This window comes from Dipodomys spectabilis, unplaced genomic scaffold (assembly GCF_019054845.1).
Source record: "Dipodomys spectabilis isolate Male_0828 unplaced genomic scaffold, ASM1905484v1 ptg000137l, whole genome shotgun sequence".
In the NCBI taxonomy this organism is placed as follows: Eukaryota; Metazoa; Chordata; class Mammalia; order Rodentia; family Heteromyidae; genus Dipodomys; species Dipodomys spectabilis.
The window spans coordinates 6,078,192-6,102,551 of NW_024870814.1; the positions used below are offsets into that span (position 1 = coordinate 6,078,192).

The 24,360-nt window shown below is 40.9% G+C and overlaps 1 protein-coding gene across 1 annotated transcript in view; it reads left to right on the forward strand.

Moving 5' to 3' along the window:
* The window catches only part of Kcmf1 (potassium channel modulatory factor 1), a 91,385-nt gene extending 69,424 nt beyond the window's left edge, over positions 1-21,961 (forward strand). The window contains exons 4-7 of the mRNA XM_042690451.1: positions 2,711-2,812; positions 8,216-8,390; positions 11,715-11,997; positions 19,839-21,961. Of these exons, the coding sequence (XP_042546385.1) occupies positions 2,711-2,812; positions 8,216-8,390; positions 11,715-11,997; positions 19,839-20,100 (822 nt within the window). The 3' untranslated portion in view covers positions 20,101-21,961. The remainder of the gene's footprint in view (positions 1-2,710; positions 2,813-8,215; positions 8,391-11,714; positions 11,998-19,838) is intronic.
* The last annotated feature ends 2,399 nt before the right edge of the window (positions 21,962-24,360 follow it).

Genomic DNA, 24,360 nt, shown 5'->3' on the forward strand with positions numbered 1-24,360 from the left:
CTGTCTTGTCTTTTTCATTTACCACTCAGGCACATTCCATTTTGGCCTTTATAGTTCTTTAGCACACTGTCATGTGTGTTAACTTTCAAGAGCATCTTTCAGTTTTCTTGAGGATATTTCTCAAGTTCTGAGTCACAAAATAAAGATAGCTGACTGGGCACAAGAGAGACTGATTTCAAATGAGTCAGACTCTCAAGGATCTTCTTTAGTCATAGAAGATGAGAAGTTGTATTTGCTTAGGCTTTAACTTATCAGAGCCTAAGCATTGTCCTTCTGTAACTCACCTTTCGTATCTCATCTTTCGTATTTCGTCTCCCACTCTGCTGTAAACAAACAATAAAGTTGGCTGGTGGCCTAAATTTTACACATGGAAGATGATATTCACATACCCTGTCTTACCAATGGAGTAGGGCATAATCCTTAATTAACTATGTTCCTGGGATTCCCTTTGGTCATAGCCCCTTTGCATCAGGCCTTCTTTTAGTGGCTTTCTTGATGAATTGAAATTCTTCCTACTCCAAGATTTAGCCACCACTGTTAGACTATCTTCTAAAAGAAAAAGGATCTTGACTATTAAGGTTTTCTTTCTTCCTTTCTTTGTTTTTCCTTTTCTTCCTTCCCTTTCTTCCCTTTCTTGTGCTGATCCTACAACTTGAACTCAGGGCCTGGGCACTGTCCTTGAGCTTTTGTACTCAAAGCTAGTAGCACTCTACCCCTTGAGCCACCACTCCATTTCCAGCGTTTTGGTGGTTAATTGGAGGTAAGAGTCTCTTGGCTGGGTGCTGGTAGCTCACACCTATAATCCTAGTTGTTTAGGATGCTGAGATCGGAGGATTACAGTTCAAAACCAGGCCATGCAGAAAAGGCTGTCTCCAACAAACTACTCAGAAAAAGCAAGAAGTGGCACTGTGGCTCAAATAATAGAATGAAAGCCTTGAGCAAAAGGAACTGAGAGACAGCATCCAAGCCCTGAGTTCAAGCAGGACTGGCATACACCTTTTAAAAAAAAAAAAAAAAGGTCTCTTGTACTTTTCCTGTCTAGGCTGGTTTCGAGCCATGACCCTCAGATCTTAGCCTCCTCAGTAGCTAGGATTATAGACCTGAGCCACCATTGCCCAGCCAAAATTCTCATTCTTCCTCTCCTTCCTTTCCATTTCGGTGATTCTGTTGAAACTACTATTTCAAAAATGACCTTCCCGCCGGGCACCAGTGGCTCACACCTGTAATCCCAGCTACTCAGGAGGCTGAGATCTGAGGATCATGGTTCAAAGCTAGCTCATGCAGGAAAGTCCATGAGACTCATCTCCAATTAACCACCAAAAAACTGGAAGTGGTGCTGTAGCTCAAGTGGTAGAGCACTCGCCTTGAGCTGAAGCTCGAGACCCACCCAAGCCCAGAGTTCAAGCTCCACGACTGACCTAAAAAAAAAAAAAAAAAAAGATCTTTCCAATCAGGCCTCCTCTGAACTCTGCTTTGTACATATTGTGTTATTTTTTACATTTTCTTTGTCTTGCTCAGTAGGAAGAACTTCCAAGTTTTTTTTTTCCCTTGAACTTGGCCTGGCCACAAATTCCTACCACACTGCTCATCTTTCTGAGAAATAAAGCTTCTTGAATGAGTTCCCATTCTGTTTGCCAAAATCGAATTTGTGAATTTAGAGAACACATTTGTACAGTAGTAACCATTACTGAACTTAATTTACCAGTCAGTGGATATAAGTTTGTACAGTTGCATTTTAATCAGGATTTTAAGGAGTGGAGAGTAAAACTGAGGTGTGAAATCAGAGCCTTGGACTTGTTAGGTAGTTGCTCTACCTCTGAGCCATGCTTCCAGCCCTGTTTTGCACTGCTATTTATACGAATACTGGGGCTAAATTCAAGGCCTTATGCTCTTACTCAGCTTTTTCACTCATGGCTGGGACTATACCATGTCTCCACTTCTGGCTTTTGCCTAGTTAATTGTAGATAAGACTCAGATTTGTCTGACTTGGATGAATCCAAACTTCAACCTTGATTTTCAGATCTCAGCCTCCTGAGTAGCTAGAATTATAGGCTTGAGCCACTGGCACTTCGCTTATACTTGTTATTTTTGATACAGGGTCTCAATTTCTGTCCAAGTACCTAGACTTTAATCCATATGCTTTAGTCTTCCATCATTGGCAGAATGACAGGTATATACCGTTGTCCCCACCTTCCCTCCCTAAAATGGAGTCTACCAGACTTTTATGGCCAGAGACTGACACTAGATCTCAGCCTCCCAGTAGCTAGATTACAGTTGTGAGCCACCTACATCAATGTTAGTTGAAAATTGACCCGCAAGGATACCTTGCTTTAGAGAAGTATAACAGACGGCTTATATCTTTCTTTATCACTCTAGTGGATTTAGCCATATCTATTGCAGAGCATTTTTGTAAAACAATCTTAATTTATTGTTTCTATTAAGGTATTGCACACTGGAGTTACCATTTCATAAATCAGATAATGAGTACATTTCCTTCCCTGTTGTATGTAACCTTGAAAAACTGTATTTTAGTTGTGTGGGAGCATTAATTTGCACTAGTTCTTGCTTAGGTTTCTACTGCTCTTCAATAGTTTAAGATCTACTACTATGTTTTTGCCTGGTTAAAACTTGGTAATAGTAGAATTCTGATCCAGAAAAGTGTCTGACCCTCATCCATTTATTAAACCTGCTTTCCTTACTTTTATTTCAGATTTGTCCAATATGTGCAGCGTTACCTGGAGGCGATCCTAATCATGTCACAGATGACTTTGCAGCTCATCTTACGCTTGAACACAGAGCCCCTAGAGATTTAATATCCTTATAAGTGCAACATGGGAAAGAATTCTTGGTAGCATTAGTCATTTTTGTTTCTTGCTTTTTGGTTTTGTGCTGGTTTTAGGACATGAACTCAGGACCTGGACACTGTCTCTGAGCTTTTGTGTTCAAGGTTAGCATTACCACATGAGCAACAGCTCCACGTCCAGTTTTTTTTTATTTGTATTTATGTACATATTTATGTATGTATTTATTTTGCCAGTACTGGGGCTTGGACTCAGAGCCTGGGCCCTCTCCCTGAGCTGCTTTTGCTCAAGAGTAACACTCTACCACTTGAGCCACAATGCCACTTGCAGCTTTTTTTTTTTTTTTTGGTCGGTCGTGGGGCTTGAATTCTGGGCTTGGGCTCAAGGCGAGTGCTCTACTGCTTGAGCCACAGCGCCACTTCCGGTTTTCTAGTGGTTTTTTGGAGATAAGAGTCTCACGGACTTTCTTGCTCGGACTGGCTTTGAACCTGCTCGGACTGGCTTTGAACCGTGATCCTAAGATCTCATCCTCCTGAGTAGCTAGGATTATAGCTGAGAGCCACCAGCCCCAGGCTAACTTGCAGCTTTTTCTGCTTATGTGGTACTGAGGAATGGAATGCAGGGCTTCATGCATGCTAGGCAAGCACTCTACCATTAAGCTACATTTCCCACCCTTTTTTTGGTATTTAATTGGAGATAAGAATCTCATGAACTTTCCTACCTGGGCTGGCTTCAAACCCTGGACCTCAGATCTTAGGCTCTTGAGTAGCTAGGATTATAGGCATGAACCACTTGAGCTAGCTTTTTTTTTTTTTTTTTTGGTCTGTCATGAACTCTGGGCATGGGTGCTGTCCTTCAGCTCTTGAGCTCAAGACGAGCGCTCTACAGCTTTAGTCACAGTGTCACTTTAGGTTTTTCTGGTGGTTTATTGGAGATTAGTCTCATGGACTTTTGTGGCCTGGGCTGGCTTTGAACCACAATCCTTAGACTTCAGCCTCCTGAGTAGCTAGGATTACAGGCATGAGCCACTGGTGCCCGGCATGCCTGCCGTGCCCAGCATTTTGATTGTTTGGGTTTGGTTTGGTTTGGTCAGTTGGGCTTGAACTCAGGGCCTGGGCACTGTCCCTGAGCTCTTTTTGCTCAAAGCTAGTGCTCTACCACTTTGAGCCACAGCATCAGTTTTCTGGTGGTTAATGGAGATAAGAGTCTCATAGACTTTCCTACTGAGGCTTGCTTCAAACCACGATCTTCAGATCTCAGCACCTTAGTAGCTAGGATTACAGCATGAGCCACCAACACCCAGCCAGTGACTCACTGTGTGTGTGTGTGTGTGTGTGTGTGTGTGTGTGTGTGTGTGTGTGTGTGTGTGTGTGTGTGTGTGTGTGTGTGTGTGTGTGTGTGTGTGTGTGTGTGTGTGTGTGTGTGTGTGTGTGTGTGTGTGTGTGTGTGTCTCATGGGGCTTGAACTCTGGGCCTGGTTACTGTCCCACAGCTCTTCAGCTCAAGACAAGCACACATTTCCAGTTTTCTGGTGGTTAATTAGAGGTAAGTCTCACAGACTCTCCTGCCTAGGCTGGCTTTGAACTGTGATCCTCAGATCTTAGCCTCCTGAGTAGCTAGGATTATAGGCGTGAGCCACAGGTGCCTGACTAGTGACTGACTCAGTTTTGAGAGGCAATTTCTTAATTCTCTTTTTATAAACTTGTTTTAGGACAAGGAGGGAAGTACTGGAGTTTGAGTTCAGGGCATTGAGTTCACTTAAGCCCCACCTCCAGCCCTTTCTAATTTAGTTATGTTTCAAATAGTCACGTGCTTTTTACCCAAATTGTTTTCAGACCACAGTCCTTCTACCTATGCTTTCCAGGTAGCTGAGATAACGGATGTGACTCATCGTGCTTGGACCTTTTACTGTACTTTCCACTGTTTCATGAATGAGGTTTGTTAACATGATAATCGTGTTTGACAGGTGACCTCCACATCATCTTTAGTTCATTATAATCAAAACTTCAAGACAGTTTGAACAACTATAAGGCTTTCAAGAAGATGTTTTCATGAAAAAGAGAATAAGGTTAATCCAAATTAAAACTGAATTTTTAAATAGAAGGAAGCTTTACTTGTTTTACTTCTGTATCTTGTTGGGAGATGAGATCATCAGTGAGTTTCTTTCCTGCTTTTATTTCTTGGTCTTTTCCCCCATCTCTTAATAGTTCCTGGTTCTGTTTCCTGAGATTACTTACCTACTAGAGTAGTTATTTTGAAGACTTGGTACTTCTGCAGACTTACAGGCTATTATTTTGTCTTTTTGAAATTTAAGGTTCTGTTCTCCTGTGAAAGTTTCAGTTTTATTGAAGCACTTCAGAGTTAACCAAGACTTTTCTCTTTGCTCAACATTCTTCTGATTCCTTTAATTACCTATTGGCCATCATAACACCACTTTATACCTGTTGGTGTTTTGTATTTGTGTATGGTGGGTAGGCGTGTAAGTGTATCTTTCCCAGCACTGGAAGTTCACTAGAGCCTATGCATAAGTAGGCAAGTTCTCTACCACTTGAGCTATGCCCTCATCCTTTTTTTTTAGTCCAGGGTCTCAACATTACTTTTGCCCATTCTGGCCTCAAACTCAAAATCCTCCTGCCTCCACCTCCTAAGTAGGTGGAATTATAGGCCTGTACCACCATGCCCAACAAGCTTGCGGTTTTCTCTTTCTGCAACTCCCATCCTCCCTCACAGTTTATAATTTTCTAGTTGGAAATGTGGCTCTTGTAGATGAGGGTAAGTAGAAACTGAAGATAAAAGATGAAAAATAGAACCAACCTGAGTAATAAAGAGACCTAAGACAGTCCAGAGGCTGGCAGTCAGTGAACAGAAGGAACCAGTGATCCCTTCCTCCCTATGTGAATGGGACACTGAGAAACTACAAAGAAAACAGAATGGAAGCATTCAAATGACCTAGGAATGCTTACCACTTTTAAGTACCAGTTCATTATCTATTAAAGAATCTTTGCTGGACGCTGATGGCTCATACCTATAATATTAGATAAAGCCAGAAGTGGAGCTGTGGCTCAAATGATAGAGCACTAGCCTACCTGCACAGTACCCAGGCTCAATCCCTAGGGCGAATACACACACAAAAAATAATTCCCAGAAGGGTTATCCTTGTCCACTCATCATTCCATCTTCATGGAGAAACTAAGCAAATAATTGAAAAACAGGCTGATAACCTGAATTTTTCAGCAAATTCTAGGGCCTATTCAGGATACTATCATCTATGTCCCCTTTCACAAAACTTTTACAAATATCTCTAGTCATCATGATTAAATTATGAGAAGTGTAAGAAAAAAAGACATAAAAATTCTTGCTAGGTGCTGGTGGCTCACACCTATAATCTCAGCTATTCAGGAGGCTGAGCTCTGAGGATCACAGTTCAAAGCCAGCCCAGGCGAGTAAGTTTGTGAGACTCTTATCTCCAATAAACCACTAGAAAACCGGAAGTGGCACTGTAGCTCAAGTGGTAGAGCGCTCACCTTGAGCTGAAGAGTGCAGGGACAGCGCCCAAGCCCAGAGTTCAAGCCCCATGACCGACCAAAAAAAAAAAACTTCTTACCATTAAATTCTGAAAGCAAACTACTATGACAGTTATCTCGAAAATCTGTTCATTTTGTAGGTACCCCAGTGTTACCATATAGTAAATTTGTTTATTGGAGGGTGGGTACCTGAGCACCAAACTATATGTTCGTGTTTTGATGGATGTCTCCTTAAGTGCACTCCACACTAAATACCACCATAAAACCATGCTTATTGCCATGGCACCTGAAGGGCTTGTAGAGCCATTTACCCTGCCCCTTAATGACACCAGCAGTTTCAACATCAGTTGACAAACTGAAAAGCCAGCAAAACAATCTGAATTACTACAGAGCTGCTCTGTTTGCTACTTTGAAAGAAGTTTTTTTCAACAGTATCTGTCTTTTCCCCCACTCCTATGGGAAAATACAAGGTTGTCCTCATAGTTTTATTTTGTTTTTTCTTTTTGAATGTTCTTTTATTGACAATCACTGGACAGATGTAAGGCATTTATACGGGGCTTTGAAATGAAGCAAGATCACTTTGTCTGCTCTCCCCTCACCCGATCCTGTGGCCTAGCCCCTAGTGTAGTGTGCACAGTGCTCATGTGTTCTGAGAGGCAGACAAGAGTAAACCGCCGCAGACTAAGTCACTAAGACAGCACGACTCACGGGGAGACACAGTCAGAAGGTGGCAACCACATCCGCTCAGATATGTCCAGTGGACAAAGAACATACTGAAAAACGTTTTCTGACCTTTCGTATTTGAGGGAAATGGAATGTTTCCAGAACTCCTGTTTCTGTATTTATCAGTCTTCTGGTTGTCCTCATAGTTTTGACAGGTATTTGCCACTCAAGAGCTTCATCAGTTTGACCTATATTCAGCTATTTAAGATGGATGAGGCTGCCAGAAATATGTTTGTTTTTTTTTTAAAGACAATTAGCTCATTTCTTTTTTTAATTGGGGGGAGGGGTCCACTGTTAAATTTCTACCCATGTTTACTCTGTATTCCAATTTTATCTCCTTTGTTCCATTCCCTTCCCTCAAGAAATCTGATTTTTTTAATATAATTTTATTGTTATCAAGATGTTGTGCAGAGGGCTTACTGTTTCCTAAGTCAGGTAATGAGTACATTTCTTTATGTACAATGTCATCTCTCCCTTCTTTTTTCCCCTTCTCATCTCTGCCCACAAGTTACATAATTCATTTTCCATATAGTATGTACTGTGTACTAGTCCTGCATTTGTTCATTCTTCATCCCAGAAATCTGATTTCTTAATAAATGTCCTCTTAATTATGTGTCCACTGACACAAAGCAGCATTGAGGGTAAAACTTGAAGATAAAGGAGAAAACTAATGAAAAAGACTTACCTATTGAGTTAAAATTATTCAACTGTTCCTTCTTTATTATAGGCAAAAAAGGTTTCCTTTATTTATTTTTGTGGTTTTTACATTAAGAAAGTTTCTTATGGTATCAAATATAAAAATTGACAATTATTATTATTTACATGTTGTAAACATTTGAAAATCAATACTGAGATGGTAGAATGGGAAAACGTTCACCTTGAGTATCCAGTAACCCCTTTGACCTTACGTGGCATTGTTCCTCTGAAGCCTGGAAAGAAACTTCTCCCATTCCATGGAGAACACACAAACACAGAGAGAGAGAGAGGGAGAAACTTTTTTAGGTTTAATAGGCTCCATGGCTAGAGTTGGGAAATTTGTGTTCTAATTTACTTAGGCTTTTTTAAACTGCTTACAGTTTAGGAGTTCTAAATGTCTTATCTAGCAGTGGCTCAAATGATTTTTTTTCCCTTTGTAAAATAGTTGGTCATTTTCTTAACTTAAAATTATGATGAATCGAGTGGTGTTCGACATGTACGTAGAATGTTTCACCCTGGCCGGGGATTAGGAGGTCCTCGTGCTCGTAGATCAAACATGCACTTTACTAGCAGTTCTACTGGTGGACTTTCTTCTTCTCAGAGTTCATATTCTCCAAGCAATAGGGAAGCCATGGATCCTATCGCTGGTAAGTTTGTTTCAACTTCATTAAGGAATTGGCAGGGGTAGAAAGTGCCTTTTAAAAATGTTTTTGATGGATTTGTGGTTTTAGTCTTTTCTCATACCTATGCTCCTTCACAAAATATTTTAGATTATTTCAGAATTACAAAATTATTTTTAAATAGACCATATAAGGAAGTTCATATTGTTTTGCATTTTAATTAAGTAGAGAATTAAAGTAAAACAGAAAGCTTTATTTTGTATTTATGGCCTCTGTTGAAGCACAATAAAATCATAAAAGGCTTCAGAGTAAACCTTCATACATTCTTGGTTCAACACCAGAACACAGAACACAGAAAGGCTCATTGACAAGACCATAAACACTTGAGCTCTTTACATGGAATGAACAAGGAATTTCTCTCTCTTTGTCTTGTTTTGCTGTAGAACATATACTGAAGGGTCATATATTAGCTGAAAAAATCTGAACACAATATTTGGTGGTAGTGGAAATTAAACCCAGGGCCTTGTACTTGATAAACAGACACTCTAGGGCTAGGAAGGTGGCTCAGTGGTAGAGCGCTTGCCTTGCATGCCTGAGGCCCTGGGTTCAATTCCTCAGCACCACGTAAGCAAAAAAGAAAAAAGCGGGAAGTGGCGCTTTGACTTGAGTGGTAGAGTGCTAGCCTTGAGCTGAAGAGCTGAGGGACAGCGCCCAGGCCCAGAGTTCAGGCCCCACAACCGGACCCAAAACAAAAAACAAAAAAAACAAGACACTCTATCATTTGAACCATCCCTAAGTACTTAAAAATATATTTGGACCTGTTTTTCATAGCCATGTTACTGAGACTAATGTATGACAAACCTGAGAACCTGGGTCAAAATATAGCATCTCAGAAGCCTGAGAATTTTTAAGATTCTCTAATAACACAAGTGATAATCCCTAGAAGTGTGCACGAGTTTTAAAGTAAATTCTGAAATGTATTCAGAATTTGTATCTGGAACCCATGATGCACCTTGCTGAATACCTGAGAATAGTGTCTGTGATGCTCAGAATAGTTTTACTCATAAAATATTATTTAAAACATGATATATGAAGCTGGAGCTGGTGGCTCACACCTGTAATCCTAGCTACTCAGGAAGCTGAGATCTGAGTATCATGGTACAAAGCCAGCCCAAGCAAAAAAGTCCATGAGGCTCTTACCTGCAATAAACTTCTTAGAAAAAGCCAGAAGTGGTGCTGTGGCTTAAGTGGTGGAGCCCTACCCTTGAGCACAAAAAGAGACAGTGCCTAGACCCTGAGTTCAAATTCCAGAATTGGCGAGGAAAAAAAATGATATAAAATTTAGTCCCAAATGTGCTCTGAACATTTGAGTGTGACAATAAAAATAAAAACAAGACGAATAAACTGAATATAGGGAGTATTTCTTTGCTAAGCACAAGTGGGCTCACAGCTGTAATCAGAAGGCTGAGACCTTGAGGTTCAAGATTTGAAGCCATTCCAGGCAGACAAGTCCAAAGACTCTGTTAGCCAGCAAGAAAGTCAGGCTTCAGGTGTAGCTTAAACGGTAGAGTGTCAGCTATGAGCAAGAAAGGAGACTTAGATCATGAGGCTCTGAGTTCAAGCCCCATTCCTGCAAAAAGGTAAATGTATTTATTTGTCCAAAATGTCTGACTTATCTGCTCTTTACAGTCCCCAAGAAGCAAAATTCATAAATGAAATACTACATTTTTTTCTATCAATGAAAAATTGTTTATTTTAGTAATGGGCTGGGGGGGGGGGCGTAGTGTGTGTCCCATTACAGAGTTTTGTAAAAACCTCTGGGATGAGCAAGAAAGCAATAACAAGCCCTATTAATAAGCTGTAGTATGTATTGTTTTTTGTTTTTTGGGGGTTTGAACTCAGAGCCTTAAATTTGCCCAGCTTGCTTGTTAAGCCTTCAATCACTCTACCACTTGAGTCATTCCTCCAGCTTAGCTTTTTGCTAGTTAGCTGGAAACTTACTTAAGTCTTACACTTTTCTGCCCAAACTGTCTTTAAACCACAATACTCTGGATTTCTACCTTCTGAATGACTAGGGTTTCAAGTGTGAGCCACCAGCATCAGCTTGTTAGTGAGTTTTAATAGTGAATCAGAGCTGTTGCTGACCTGGGAACATAAGTACGTCATCAGTTAGCCTGTAAGATGCTCCACTCAGGAGATAACAATGATTGCATCTTTCTTAGATGAGAATACAAGGACAAAGAGATTCAATTGCTCTTGATGAGTGAACTCTCAGAAATACAACTCTGGATCATAACAGCCCACTTAATAGCCTGCAAGGTCAATACTTCAGGCTCTGAGGACCATCCCTGCTGAGAAATGCTGGTAGCACTCTGGTTCTCTGAAACAAGAGGTACCAGAGAGACATGACAGAAGCAGATATGCAAGGGCCACAGTTATAAAAGGAGACAGAATTTTGGATTTGTCATAATTTTCTCTGATTTAATAAATATTGAAATCCTAAGAGCTAGGATTATAATAATCAGTAAGCTTGATCCTTGCTTTCACTAAACTGTACATTGAGAGAGTCTGCATTATGATTTTGACCTATAAACCAACCACTTCAATGTGTTGCTAAGAGGTAGTATAAATTTTTATAATATGTAAGTGATTTTTAAAAATCCCTGAGCCAGGCACTGATGGCTCATGCTTGCATAATACTGGCTACTCAGGAGACTGAGACCTGAAGGGTCTCAATTTGAAGCCAGTCTGGGCAGAAAAGTCTGCAAAACTCCACACCATTTATTTAACTATCAAAATACTGAACTGGAGATGTGACTCAATATGAGGTCCTGAGTTCAAGTCCTGGTAGAAAATATTCACTGATTTCATCTCCAAAATAATCAACAAAAGGCAGGGCTGGCCAGACGCTGGTGGCTCACACCTATAATCCTAGCTACTCAGGAGGCTGAGATCTGAGGATTGCAGTTCAAAGCCAGCCCAGGCAGGAAACTCTTATCTCCAATAAACCACCAGAAAACCGGAAGTGGCGCTGTAGCTCAAGTAGTAGAGCGCAGGACTGGTAGGATGATTCATGTATAGAGAGCACTTGTCTAGCAGTCCTCAGTGCCACCAAAAAAAATACTCAAGTTTTGCTTTAAGCAGAAATAATTATATATTAGGTAGCATTCATGCATTTTCTTTCTTCATAAACAGAATTTTCTGCCTGTTAGAGGCAGGAATTGAGCCCTTAGCTGAACTGTTTATTGCTCTGTTTACCTATTGCCAATGCTTTTGGTGTTCTCCCAGTGAAAGAATGATCTGTAGCATTCTATTTGCCTCCGTGTTAATCGTCTTCATTTCCATTGGCAGAGCTTTTATCTCAGTTGTCAGGAGTGAGACGTTCTACAGGAGGACAGCTTAATTCTTCTGGCCCTTCCGCTTCTCAGTTACAACAACTGCAGATGCAGCTGCAGCTAGAACGGCAGCATGCCCAGGCAGCACGACAACAACTGGAGACCGCTCGCAATGCGACCCGGCGCACTAACACAAGCAGTGTCACCACTACAATCACACAGTCCTCAGCAACAACCAACACAGCAAATACAGAAAGCAGTCAGCAGTCTCTCCAGAATTCCCAGTTTCTTTTAACAAGGTACTCATTTATTAATAGATTTGGGGTGGGGGGGTGGGGAAGAAATATTGTTTTATTTGACTCTATGTAGTCTTAATATTTATATTTTTATTTATATATATATATATATTTGTGCTCTTTGATCAAACCATGACAACTGAAAACTCCCCAATTAAAACTACAAACAGTATTCCACTGAGTGGGAAAAATAGTTATTTTAGATAAAGTATATATATATGGGTTATACTGAGTGTATTTATTATCATAATTAGCGTTGTTTATGATTTTCAGTCAGCTGTGAAATATGAAGAGATACAAAAGATTTTCTAATACAGTGGTGATTTTCTTTAAATTTCTGAAAACACTATATATAAATTCTTATGATTAGCACATAAAAGGATTTAAGAAGTGATGTGCCATTCCATAAATAATTTTCAGTACACAGTAAGCCACCCACTGGATAAAGTTCTTATCTGCTTCTGAAACTGCAGTTTTCTGCCAAAACATCATAGGCAAACAGAAGACTGAACTTAGGGCCTCATCTTGGTAAGCAGGCGCTCCACCACTTGTTGCCATGCCTCCAGGTCCTTTATGTCTTGCCTATTTTCATGGTATTTTGAGCCAGTTGGCAGTGGATCACTCCTGTAATTCTAGCTACTTAGGAAACAGATCTGAGGATTGTGGTTCTCCTCTTTATCTACTATCAGTCAGCAAAAGCCAGAAATTGAGCTGTGCTCAAGTGGTAGAGCTCCAGTCTTGAGCAAAAAATCCCAGGACCACACCCAAGTGCTGAGTTTAAGCCCCAGTAGCAACACACACACACACACACACACACACACACACACACACACACGTTCTTGTGCACACTCACGCACACACAAAAGGGAGGGGAGGAATGAAGGAAGGAAGAAATTTTAGAACAGTTTGGGATTTTAATGAAATAAAGAATATGAAGAGAGGGACTGGGAAGGTGGCTCAGTGGTAGAGCACTTACTTGCCTTGCATGCCTGAGGCCCTGAGTTCAATTCCTCAGCACCATATAAGCAAAAAGAAAAAAGCCGGAAGTGGTGCTGTGGCTCAAGTGGTAGAGTGCTAGCCTTGAGCTGAAGAGCTGAGGGACAGCGCCCAGGCCCAGAGTTCAAGCCTCACGACCGGACCCAAAAACAAACAACAACAACAAAACAAAAAAAATATGAAGAGAAAAATAAAGAGGGCTGGGAAGGTGGCTTAGTGGTAGAGCGCTTGCCTTGCATGCATGAGGCCCTGGGTTCGATTCCTCAGCACCACATAAGCAAAAAGAAAAAAGGCCGGAAGTGGCGCTGTGGCTCAAGTGGTAGAGTGCTAGCCTTGAGCTGAAGAGCTGAGGGACAGCGCCCAGGCCCAGAGTTCAGGCCCCACGACCGGACCCCCCAAAAAAAAGAAGAAAATTAGTATACAGATCTACCTTTGTAGTGGGTATGATAAATTAGGATATTAGAAGAAACTATGAAATGAAAAATATGAGGGCCCATGATTTTGCAAAGTTAGATTTGGGTTATAGACAAGTGATTTGATTGATTTCTCATCAGTATCCTAGCAGTTTTGCCACAAAAGAGAATTATTGAAATGTTGGGGCCAGTTTCTGTCTTGGATCCAAGGAGAAGGTTTCAAGTGAGAAGCATGAAAAAGACCTGTTTTCACTTTTTAACCCCAGACCTGCTCAGTGGGCTTAATCTGGGATTTGGGGGGGAAGGGGGAGTGGGGAGTAGGGGTCAGTCATAGGTCTTAAACTCAGGGGCAGGGTGCTTTCCCTGAGCTTTTTTTTTTTTTTTTTTTTTTGCTGAAGGCTAGTGCTGCTAATGCTCTACCACTTTGAACCACAGTGCCTCTTCAGTTTTCTGGTGGTGAATTAGAGATAAGAGTCTCACTGACTTTCTTACCCAGGCTGGCTTTGAGCCTCAGTCCTAGATCCTCCTGAGTAGCTAGGATTATAGGCATTAGCCACCAGCTCCTAGCTCTGGTATTTTTTTTTTACCTTATACTCCCAGAGCATGAGGTGGGCTACCTCTTGAGTGCTGTCCTTGGATTCAAGTTGTAACTTCTGGAAGGACTTCTTGTCACCTTAAGTTGTGCGTGCAGTTTGCATACCATTTTGTTAAGGGTATTCTTGTTGTTTTAAAATAAGGTCTCACTAGATATGTAGCCTAGGCTAGCCTCAAATTCACTATGTTCCTGCCTACACTTTCCTAGTTCTGGAATTACAAGATCTATCACCATGTCCTACATTTTGAACATCTTTTTTTTTAATTACATTTTTATTATCTGGTAGCTAACAAAGGAGTTGCCATTTGTCCAGATCTTTTATTATACCATTTGATCCGGACTCACTTGATTTATCTAAGGCAGCACTTCTCAAAAAACTGTTCTCTGGGCTGGGAATGTGGCTTAGTGATAGAGTGTTTGCCTTGCATGAATGAGGCCCTAGGTTCGATTCTTCAGCACTACGTAAGCAGAAAAGGCCTTAAGTGGCACTGTGGCTCAAGTGTTGGAATGCTAGCCTTGAGCTGAAGAGCTGAGGGACAGCACCCAGGCCCAGAGTTCAGGCCTCCCCCCCCCCCCCCCCAAAAAAAAAAAAAAAAAAAAAAAACTGTTCTCTGAGCTGGGAATGTGGCTTAGTGGTAGAGTGCTTGCTTAGCATACATGAAGCCCTACACTTGATTCCTCAGTACCACATAAACAGAAAAGGCCAGAAGTTGCGCTGTGGCTCAAGTGGTAGAGTGCTAGCCTTGAGCAAAAGAAGCTCAGGATGGGGCTGGGAAGGTGGCTCAGTGGTAGAGCGCTTGTCTTACATGCCTGAGGCCCTGGGTTCGATTCCTCAGCACCACATAAGCAAAAAGAAAAAGCCGGAAGTGGTGCTATGGCTCAAGTGGTAGCGTGCTAGCCTTGAGCTGAAGAGCTAAGGGACAGCGCCCAGGCCCAGAGTTTCAGGCCCCATGACCGGACCCAAAAAAAAAAAAAGAGAAGCTCAGGAACAGTACCCAGACCCTGTGTTCAAGCCTCAGGACTCCCCCCTAAAAAAAGAAAAATATAAATATATGTATATGTAATGTATATATAAATATACATTTTAACATGTATAATGTGTGTATATGTATACACCCTGAAACTATATTCTGACAAATATATAATTTTCCATGTTCATTCATTTTTCCTGATGAAAGTAGAAAAACCAAGTAACAAAAATAAGATTTATTCATTGTTGATCTCCTCATAATATCACATTTTAACATACTTTTTAAGGTAAGGAAAGCAGTGTTTGTAAGATCTCTGATCATGCAATTAGTATGTAGTATATTAGGGCTTTATCTTTGGTCTCATCTTTGACCATAGACAGTTCCTGTTCATCTTGCCTGAGAACTCATAATGGGAACATTATGAGTTTTCTTTGTTTTTTTTTTTGTTTTTTTTTTTTTTGTCTTGTTTTGTTTTGTTTTTGCTTTTGTTTTTTTGTGGGGTTTTTTGGTGGAGGGACAGATCCTAGATACTTGATGTAGAAAGTGATCAGTTGTCTTTAGTCAGAGTTTGGTAGTGGGGCCAGCTAGTTTTGCTAACCCCAGTTTGAAGATCTTTGCTAAACAATTCCTTTTAGGTATCACATGGAGTTGGCCCATCAGAAAACTAAGCCCTGCACAGAATTAGGGAAACAGGAAAATATACAACAGAGGGGCCCATCAGCTACACTGGACATTGATGAAAACAAACTTAAGCAACTCCAGGGCAGCAATAGAAGGGAGGGAATGAGAGGGAAAGAGGGACAGCTTACATTAAGCAAAAGGAAAGAAATGTACCTATCACCTGGGGTGGAAGAATAGTTGTATTAACTAAGTATCACTATCTCACAATACTGTGAAATTTGTGAAATTTATGTAATCACTTAACCTCAATAAAAAATTATTTTAAAAAAAAAGAAAGAAAACGAAGCCCTAGAACCAGGTTATGTCCTGAAAATCAAGACAATAATATCAGAAACACATGCTCTCCAAAGAGCCACAGGCCTCCCCCTGTTAGCTTATAGCTCTCCTGATATAAGTAATCTATGCAACCTGTACCTTCATAGAATAGATTTGATTGGCCTTTTCACAGCAGTTGTTTTCTTGTGCCGATGTTGGACTTGTACTCTAGGCCTCAGCACTTGCCCTTTAGCTTTTTCATTCAAGGCTGGGACCCTACTACTTTAGTCACAGTTCCACTTCTGGGTATTTGGAGGTTAATTGGAGATTAGACTCTCACAGATTTCCCTGAGTTTGCTGGCTTTGAACTCAGATCTGAGTAGTAGAATTACAAATGCATGCCACTGGTGCCTGGCCTTGCCCTTCTGTAGTTCTCATTGAGACTGTGTAGCCTTCTAACCAAATGCTAGTCCATTAACTAATCTCTAGTGACTTTCTTAATTTTTTTTTTTTTGGTGAGGGGGCTTGATCTTAGGGCCTGGGCACTGTCCCTGAGCTCTTTTGCTCAAGGCTAGCGCTTTACCACTGTGAACCACAGCTCCACTTCCAGTTTTTGAGTGATTAATTAGAGATAAAAGTCTTACAGGGGCCCAGCACCGGTGGCTCACACCTATAATCCTAGCTACTCTGGAGGCTGAGATCTGAGGATCACAGTTCAAAGCCAGCCCCAGCAATAACCACTCAAGGTGAGCGGTAGAGCACTCACCTTGAGCTGAAGAGCGCAGGGACAGTGTCCAAGCCCAGAGTTCAAGCCCCATGACCAACCAAAAAAAAAAGTCTTACAGGGACTTCTCTGCCCAAGCTGGCTTAGAACTATAATCCTCAGATCTAGGATTACAGGCGTGGGCCACCAGCACCCAGTGCTCTTAAATTTGTCAATGTGATCTGTCATTTCCTTTCATTGCATAGTTAGTGGATGTTATACATTTTCTTTAATTTCTACATTTAGAGCTTTTCATTTCCAAACCCCAAATCTAATAATCATTCACTCTAGAGTTTTAACACCTGTGAGATTTTGAGTAACTCAATCTCTGCTTCAGGCTCCTAGTCCTGTAAAATGTTGTTAATAGGTCCTAACTGACAGTTGTTCAAAGAGCTAATGTATACCAAAAACACTTAGACTAGGGTCCTGTGATTAGGGCCCAGTACATGCCATCCATGTGGCTTTGGGATACACTTGGCCTTTCAGCCTGAAATTAGTCAAGCAACAGAATTCAGTAACAATGAGCTCAAGTACTCGTGGGTTTTCAGAAGTCCCTGCTATATGTGCTGCTGGGCTCTTACCAACCCCATCTTTTTTTTTTTTTTTTTTTTTTTGGGGGGTCCAGTCGTGGGGCCTTGAACTCTGGGCCTGAGCGCTGGTCCCTCAGCAATTCAGCTCAAGGCTAGCACTCTACCACTTGAGCCACAGCACCACTTCCGGCTTTTTTCTTTTTGCTTATGAGGTGCTGAGGAATCGAACCCAGGGCCTCAGGCATGCAAGGCAAGTGCTCTACCACTGAACCACCTTCCCAGCCCAGCCCAACCCCATCTTCTAATTGTTTTTTGTTTTTTTTTTTATCCCTGTACTCTAGGTGGCTTTCCTTCTTTGTCTCTAAAAGCAAAATCCGTTACTGAACCAGGTGCTGGTGGCTATAGCTATAATCCAAGCTACTCAGGAGGCTGATTTCTGAGGATCTCAATTGGAAGCCAGCCCAGACAGGGCAGTCTGTGAGACTCTTATCTCCAATTAATCACCAAAAAGCCAGATGTAGAGCTGTGCCTCAAGTGATAGAGCACTTAGTCCTGAGAGAGAGCCCAAGCCCTGAGTTAAGCAAAATTTCCATGATTTTAATGTTTCTTTAAATTTAGAGCTTGACTTTTTGTGTGTAGGGGTGGCAGTACTGACTTGAACTTGGGATCTTGTGTTTTCTGAGTGCTTGCAGGTACTCTCCCACTTGAGCTATATCCTCAACCGTTATGCTTTAATTATTTTTTGAGTAAGGTTCTCACGTTTATACTTTTTTCCCAAGCTGGCCTGGAACTGCAGTCTTCCTGAGTAGCTAGGATTATAGTCATCAACCACTATGCCTGGCCAAGAATTGACATTGTTAAATTAATTTAACAAGTTAGTGACAGGTGATAAGTAGGATTCTGTTCATTTCTCCATGTTCTGTGGATAAGCCATGTTTCCTAGCCTAGCCCATATCTCACCAGAACACAGGTCAACTCAGCATGGCAGTTTTTTTGCTGTTGGGTTGGGGGTTTTTGTTTGTTTTCTTTTTTTGCCAGTCCTGGGGCACTGTCCCTGAGCTTTTTGCTCAAGGCTAGCACTCTACCACTTTAGCCTCAGCACTACTTCTAGCCTTATCTGTTTATGTGGTACAGAGGAATCAAGCACAGTACTTCATGCATGCACCACTAAGCCAGATTCCCAGCCCATGCTGTTAAGTTTCTAGACATACCTTTATGTCAATGTAACATAAGGTTGGGAGCCAGTGGCTCACACCTATAGTCCTAGCTACCAGAAGGCTGAGCTCTGAGAATCACAATTCACTGTCAGCCAGGGCACGAAAGCTCATAAGACTATTTATATCCAATTAAGCACCAGAAAAAGCCAGAAGTAGCATTGTAGCTTAAGTAGTAGAGTATTAGACTTGAGCAGAAAAGCTCAGGGACAGTGCCTAGGCCCTGAGTTCAAGCACAGAACCAGCAAAAAAAAAAAAAAAAAAAAAAGAATAAAATGGAAATCATAGAAAAAAGTCAAGAGAAGCCGGGTGCTGGTGGCTCACGCCTGTAATCCTAGCTACTCAGGAGGCTGAGATCTGAGGATCGTGGTTCAAAGCCAGCCCGGGCAGGAGAGACCGTGAGACTCCTATCTCCAATAAACCACCAGAAAACTGGAAGTGGCCCTGTAGCTCAAGTGGTAGAGCGCTCGCCTTGAGCTGAAGAGCTGAGGGACAATGCACAGGCCCAGAGTTCAAGCCCCACGACTGACAAAAAAAAAGAAAAAAGTCAAGAGATATTTTAGATATTTCCCCTCCCCCCCTCAAAACTTGAATATTCTACTGACCATGTATAGGTTTGGGGTTTTTTTTGTTTGTTTTTTTTTTGGGTCCGGTTGTGGGGCCTGAACTCTGGGCCTGGGCGCTGTCCCTCGGCTCTTCAGCTCAAGGCTAGCGCTCTACCACTTGAGCCACAGCGCCACTTCTGGCTTTTTTCTTTTTGCTTATATGGTGCTGAGGAATCGAACCAGGGCCTCAGGTTTGCAAGGCAAGCGCTCTACCACTGATCCACCTTCCCAGCCCCCTAGGTTTGGTTTTGTTAGCGGGGCTGCTACTTTTTCTCCCAACCCAACGTGAAAATCTGGCTAAGGAAATAACTACTTCCCTAATCATCAGAAATATTTTCTCAAAAAAAAGAAAAACATTAAACCAGTACCACTGGCTCACACCTATAATCCTAGCTACTCCAGAGGCTGAGGCCAAGGCAAAGACCCCCCCCCCCATCTCTAAATAAACCAAAAAGGCAGGAGTGAGCAAATGATAGGTGTCAGCAAGAAAGTGGGTGAGGCGCCCTGAGGTCCAGCCCCAGTAAGACACAGAAAGAAAAAAACAAAACCCTTTTTTTCTAGAGGGAGTAGAAGTCTAAATGTTTTTTTTGTTGCTTTGTTTTATGTTCTCACTGAGCCTAATTGAGACAGTCATACCTCAGGGCAATGGTATAGCTACAAGTGTGGGGAATTCATGTGACTATAATACAGTAATGAGTGCAAGGTGTTCCAGTGAAGTGTCCCACATTCTGAGTGCTGCCTCTGGAGCTGGCACAGTAGATACTGTGCCCCTAGTCTCACTGACTTTTACCAATGAATTCTTTCTCTTTTAACTTACACAGGTTGAATGATCCTAAAATGTCTGAAACAGAGCGCCAGTCCATGGAAAGTGAGCGTGCAGACCGTAGCCTGTTCGTCCAAGAGCTCCTTCTGTCCACTTTAGTGCGTGAAGAGAGTTCATCCTCAGATGAGGATGAACGGGGGGAGATGGCAGATTTTGGTGCTATGGGCTGTGTAGATATTATGCCTTTAGATGTTGCTTTAGAAAACCTAAATTTAAAAGAGAGTAATAAAGGAAATGAGCCTCCACCACCTCCTCTTTGATGACCTCCCAATTCGCAGACAATGTCCTCTGTGCTGTATTTGCCAATGAAAGTGGACAACAACTATCCTGGGTTTGTTTGGTGATTGTAATTTCAGGTCTGTCACTCTTGTTACATTGTGTACATTCAAAAGGAAGAGAGAAAATATATATGATAATCATTTCCACTTAACTAATTTTTACTTCTAGCAGGTAAATGTAGGTAGCAGTGCAGGGTGATCTCTGCTTCCTGTACCTTGACATGCAAAAGGCTCTCCTAATATTCCACATTCAAACTGAAGAGGAAAATTGAAATCTCTAATGAAGCTGCTGTGTGTATTTATGAATATTAATGAATAAAAACTGCTTGGATGGTTTACCTTAACTACTGCATGAGGTTTTTTGCAGCGTGCATGAGTTTTAGTGACCTTGTTATTTAAAAATTAAATACAAGGAGTAAAACTTTAAAAAAAAACAAAAACAAAGCCCAAAGCTTTCCCAAACATTATTCAATGGTTATGGGACAAAATAGCTTTTGAATAATGTCTGCCTGAATCACCTTTCTTTGTGTGCCTCCTGTGCACAAAGCCAGCTCTGCAGTGGAATCTGGGGGTCCTAGCAAGGTGTGGCGCTCCGCCTTTGTCCTGTCGCCCTGTTAGTCATCTTGCCTGTACGGAGCCAGCCTGCCTAACTCATCTGTAGAAGACACCAGCACAACAGCTGTCGGAATCTGCTGCAGGCGCGCTGTGTGCCTGCCCTTAAAACAAATCCTACTCACTATTTGTTTCAAGTTTTTACTTTTTGTGGTTGTTTAAAATTTTTTTCCGATTGTTAAACATGTTTCATTCAGGTGTAGATGAATTTCATTTATTTTACTGTTCAACAAAGTTAACATGAATTATGTTGTCTGTTTTTAAATTTTTCACATTTTCAATCATATTCTGTGTTATTTATGTATTTGCTCTGTAGTTTGCTGAGACAGATCAGTATCAGGGGAGCTTTGAGGATTTGCCTTCCCAGATTTTGTCATGATGTTACAACCAAATTCTTAATGCTAACCTTAGCACCTTTTATTTATTGGGGTTTTTCTGGCATAACAAGTAAAGCCTTTTAATTGAATCATGCCACCTATATGCCTATATTATTAATTCTATGTAAAAAAAAAAAAAGAAAGAAAGAACTGTACAGCCTTTTGGGGTTTGTTTTGGGGTTTGGAGGGGCCGAGTTATTTGTTTTCTGTTTTAAGTTTTGTGCATAGATTTTGTTCACAATCGCTCCAAGGCAGGGACAATGGGTCTGGGGGTTGGGGGGGCAGTTTTTGGAATGTAATTTTAGGACTTTTTAAAAAGGTGCGCACAGCTTCTGATAAATTTATAACTAGACTCAAACCTAATCATGTCTCGTTCCATTCCTCTTTTCTCCTCTCTCTCTCTCTCCCCCACCATCTTTGTCTTTTCCTGTCTGTGTTTCTCTGTTTCTTCAACCTGACAAGCATACAGACTTGAGCACTTCTCCGGTGTTCTACTAAGAACTGTGAAGTTCATGTTCATCCAAATGTACCAAAAAGAAGTCACCTCTATGTCTAAGAAACTGTTGCTTCTTCTCTGAAACTCCAACAATTTCCAAACATAATAGCTTTGTTTCCTTTAGTTTCTGTAATGGAAAATGTTTTGAAGGAAAATTTTACACTGGGCTTCTAGTTATACTAGAAGTTAAGTCCAGTGAGATTTTTCTTTTTCTTTCTTTTTTTTTTTCTTTCTTTTTCTTTCTTTTTAATTGGTTGTTGAGAAGTTTTCAAAAACCGGTTTTCAAGCTGTGGTTTTTTCAAACACATCTTCTACACACAAATCATACATTTCAATAAAGCATTTTCAAGACTGTTGACCACTTGAATTTCTTTGGTGTTGGTGAATTAGCCTAACCATAGAGATTTTATATCTCTGATACAGTATTTTTTTTCTTTTTATGCTAAGTATGGAGGTCTTGATTTTGTGTGAATGCATTATTTTGGATATGGAAAACAGAAATTGCCAATTGTGTACTTTCCCTTTTCAGCATAAATTTTGGGGAAATGTAAGAGCCTCCATTGTGAACATGGTTTTAGGGAACAATTATAAAAGTCTGTTCAGGACAATTTAAACTAGATAATCAACTTATCACTTCAGAAGACTTAGAAGTTCATAAGGTTCCATCTCATGTAGAATACTGTATATTAATTATTTTTATCAAATATTTTACAAATACCTCACCTCATCTTGTATGTAATCAATAATAATGTATTATTTTAGGGTAGAAAGACACAGAATATCAATATAAAAATATATTTAAGCCCTTCAAATTCTTGTGTCCTTTTTCTTTAGTTTCTGAATCAACATCATATTGTTGGATGTACTACTGGATAAAACTAACTTGCAAAGATTTTAATGGAGAAAAGGCAAAATTGAAAAATACTGTTTATTTCAACACTTTAAAATTTCTAAGGACCAAATCTTACGTCTTCGGAGGTTTTTGTGTGTGTTCTTTTCTGAGTGTCTATAAGATACATTTGTAAATTCCATAGTGCTTGTCTTTACTTCCTGTTTAGAAGTAATTGTTTCTGCCCAAGGTTTTCTGGAAGGAGTTTAATTTTCATAACTTATAGAAAAGTAAGCACTTATACTAAAAGGTAGGAAGTACAGAGGATGTTTCTCAGTACATTTCTACTTTTGTGAAGTTTATAGAATGGAATACATAAGTACATTGAACCCCAAAGTATTCCCATATAAACTATGTGAAAACTATCTCATGGGCGATCAGAGAAAATAATGGAATTTAAAACTTGAAATAATTCACATCTTTCTCTTTCTTTTTTGGGGGTGGGGGGTCAGTTATGGGGCTTGAACTCGGCCTGGGTGCTGTCTCTAAGCTCTTCAGCTCAAGGCTAGTTAGTGCTCTACCACTTGAGCCACAGCTTCTGGTTTTCTGGTGATTAGTTGGAGTCTCACGGACTTTCCTGCTGGGCTGGCTTTGAAGTGTGATCCTCACATCTCAGCCTCCTGAGTAGCTAGGATTACAGTCATGAGCCACCAACACCTGGCTAATTCTTGCTTTTCTAAGATTTTTCCAACTCTGAAAAAATAAAAATAGCTGTGCTTTCTTTTATGACCACAATCAGAAAAGTGAAATCTTATGGTTTGTGTTTAGGTTGCATTATTTTTGTTTAGTTTCATTTGTTTATTTTTGTGTCAATCTTAAGGCTTGAACCAACAGGGCCTGGGCACTGTCCAGCAGCTTTTTTGCTCAAGGCTAGCACTCTTCCACTTGAGTCACAGCTTCACTTATGACTTTTGGTGGGCTTTTCCTGCTGGGGCAATCTTCAGAGCTCATCCTACTGAGAAGCTAGGATTACACCAGGACCTGGTTTTTGTTTAGTTTTATTCCTCAGAATTTGAATCCAGGTTTGAAGCTAACAGCATAGTGGACCCTTATTTATGATTAGTTTTTTGTTTTCTGTGTACTGGTGCTGTGCCTTAAGCTCAACTTCCTTGCTTGGGGCTGACCACACTACCACTTGAACCAGACCACTAATTTCAGCATTTTGCTGGTGAGATGGAGTCTTACTGACTTTTCTGCCCAGACTAGCTTTGAACCGTGAACCCTTACTATTAGACTGAGGTAAAATAGAAATATTGCCTCTGGAGTCTCCAAATGTAGCTCAGGATTGCTGCTTGTTACAAATAACAGAAGTAGCACAGAAATCGATTCTTCAACTTTTCTCTCAGTATTATATAATAGTATTTTAAGTAGTACACTAATTTTCATCAAACATCTTTTCTGGTCCACTAGGCCTCAATCAAAAATCAGTGCCAAGCAGATACAGGTGGCGCACATCTGTAATCTTCTCAGAAGGCTTGAGATTTGAGGTTCACAATTGGATACCACGAAGGCAGGAAAGTCCATGAGATTTCAAAAGGCTGGAAGTGAAGTTGTGGCTCAATTGGTAAGGTGCTAGCCTTGAGCACAAAGAGGCTCGGGGATAGTGCCCAGGCCCTGAGTTCAAACCTCAGGACTGGCAAAAAAAAAAAAAAAAGTGAAAGCAGAAAGGGCTAGGGGTGTGACAAGGAACCCCAGAAGTTTTCTCAATGGGTCCTAGCTCTAGTTCCTCCTAAGAGAGCTCCACATCCTTCACATATTTTACTTTATGGTAGTTGAGGCTAGACAAACTTCAGTCCCTCATAGTACTATTCGAAGATGAATAAGAAAAGTAGGGGGGGGGGCGGGGGGGGGGGGGAATGCGGAATGCT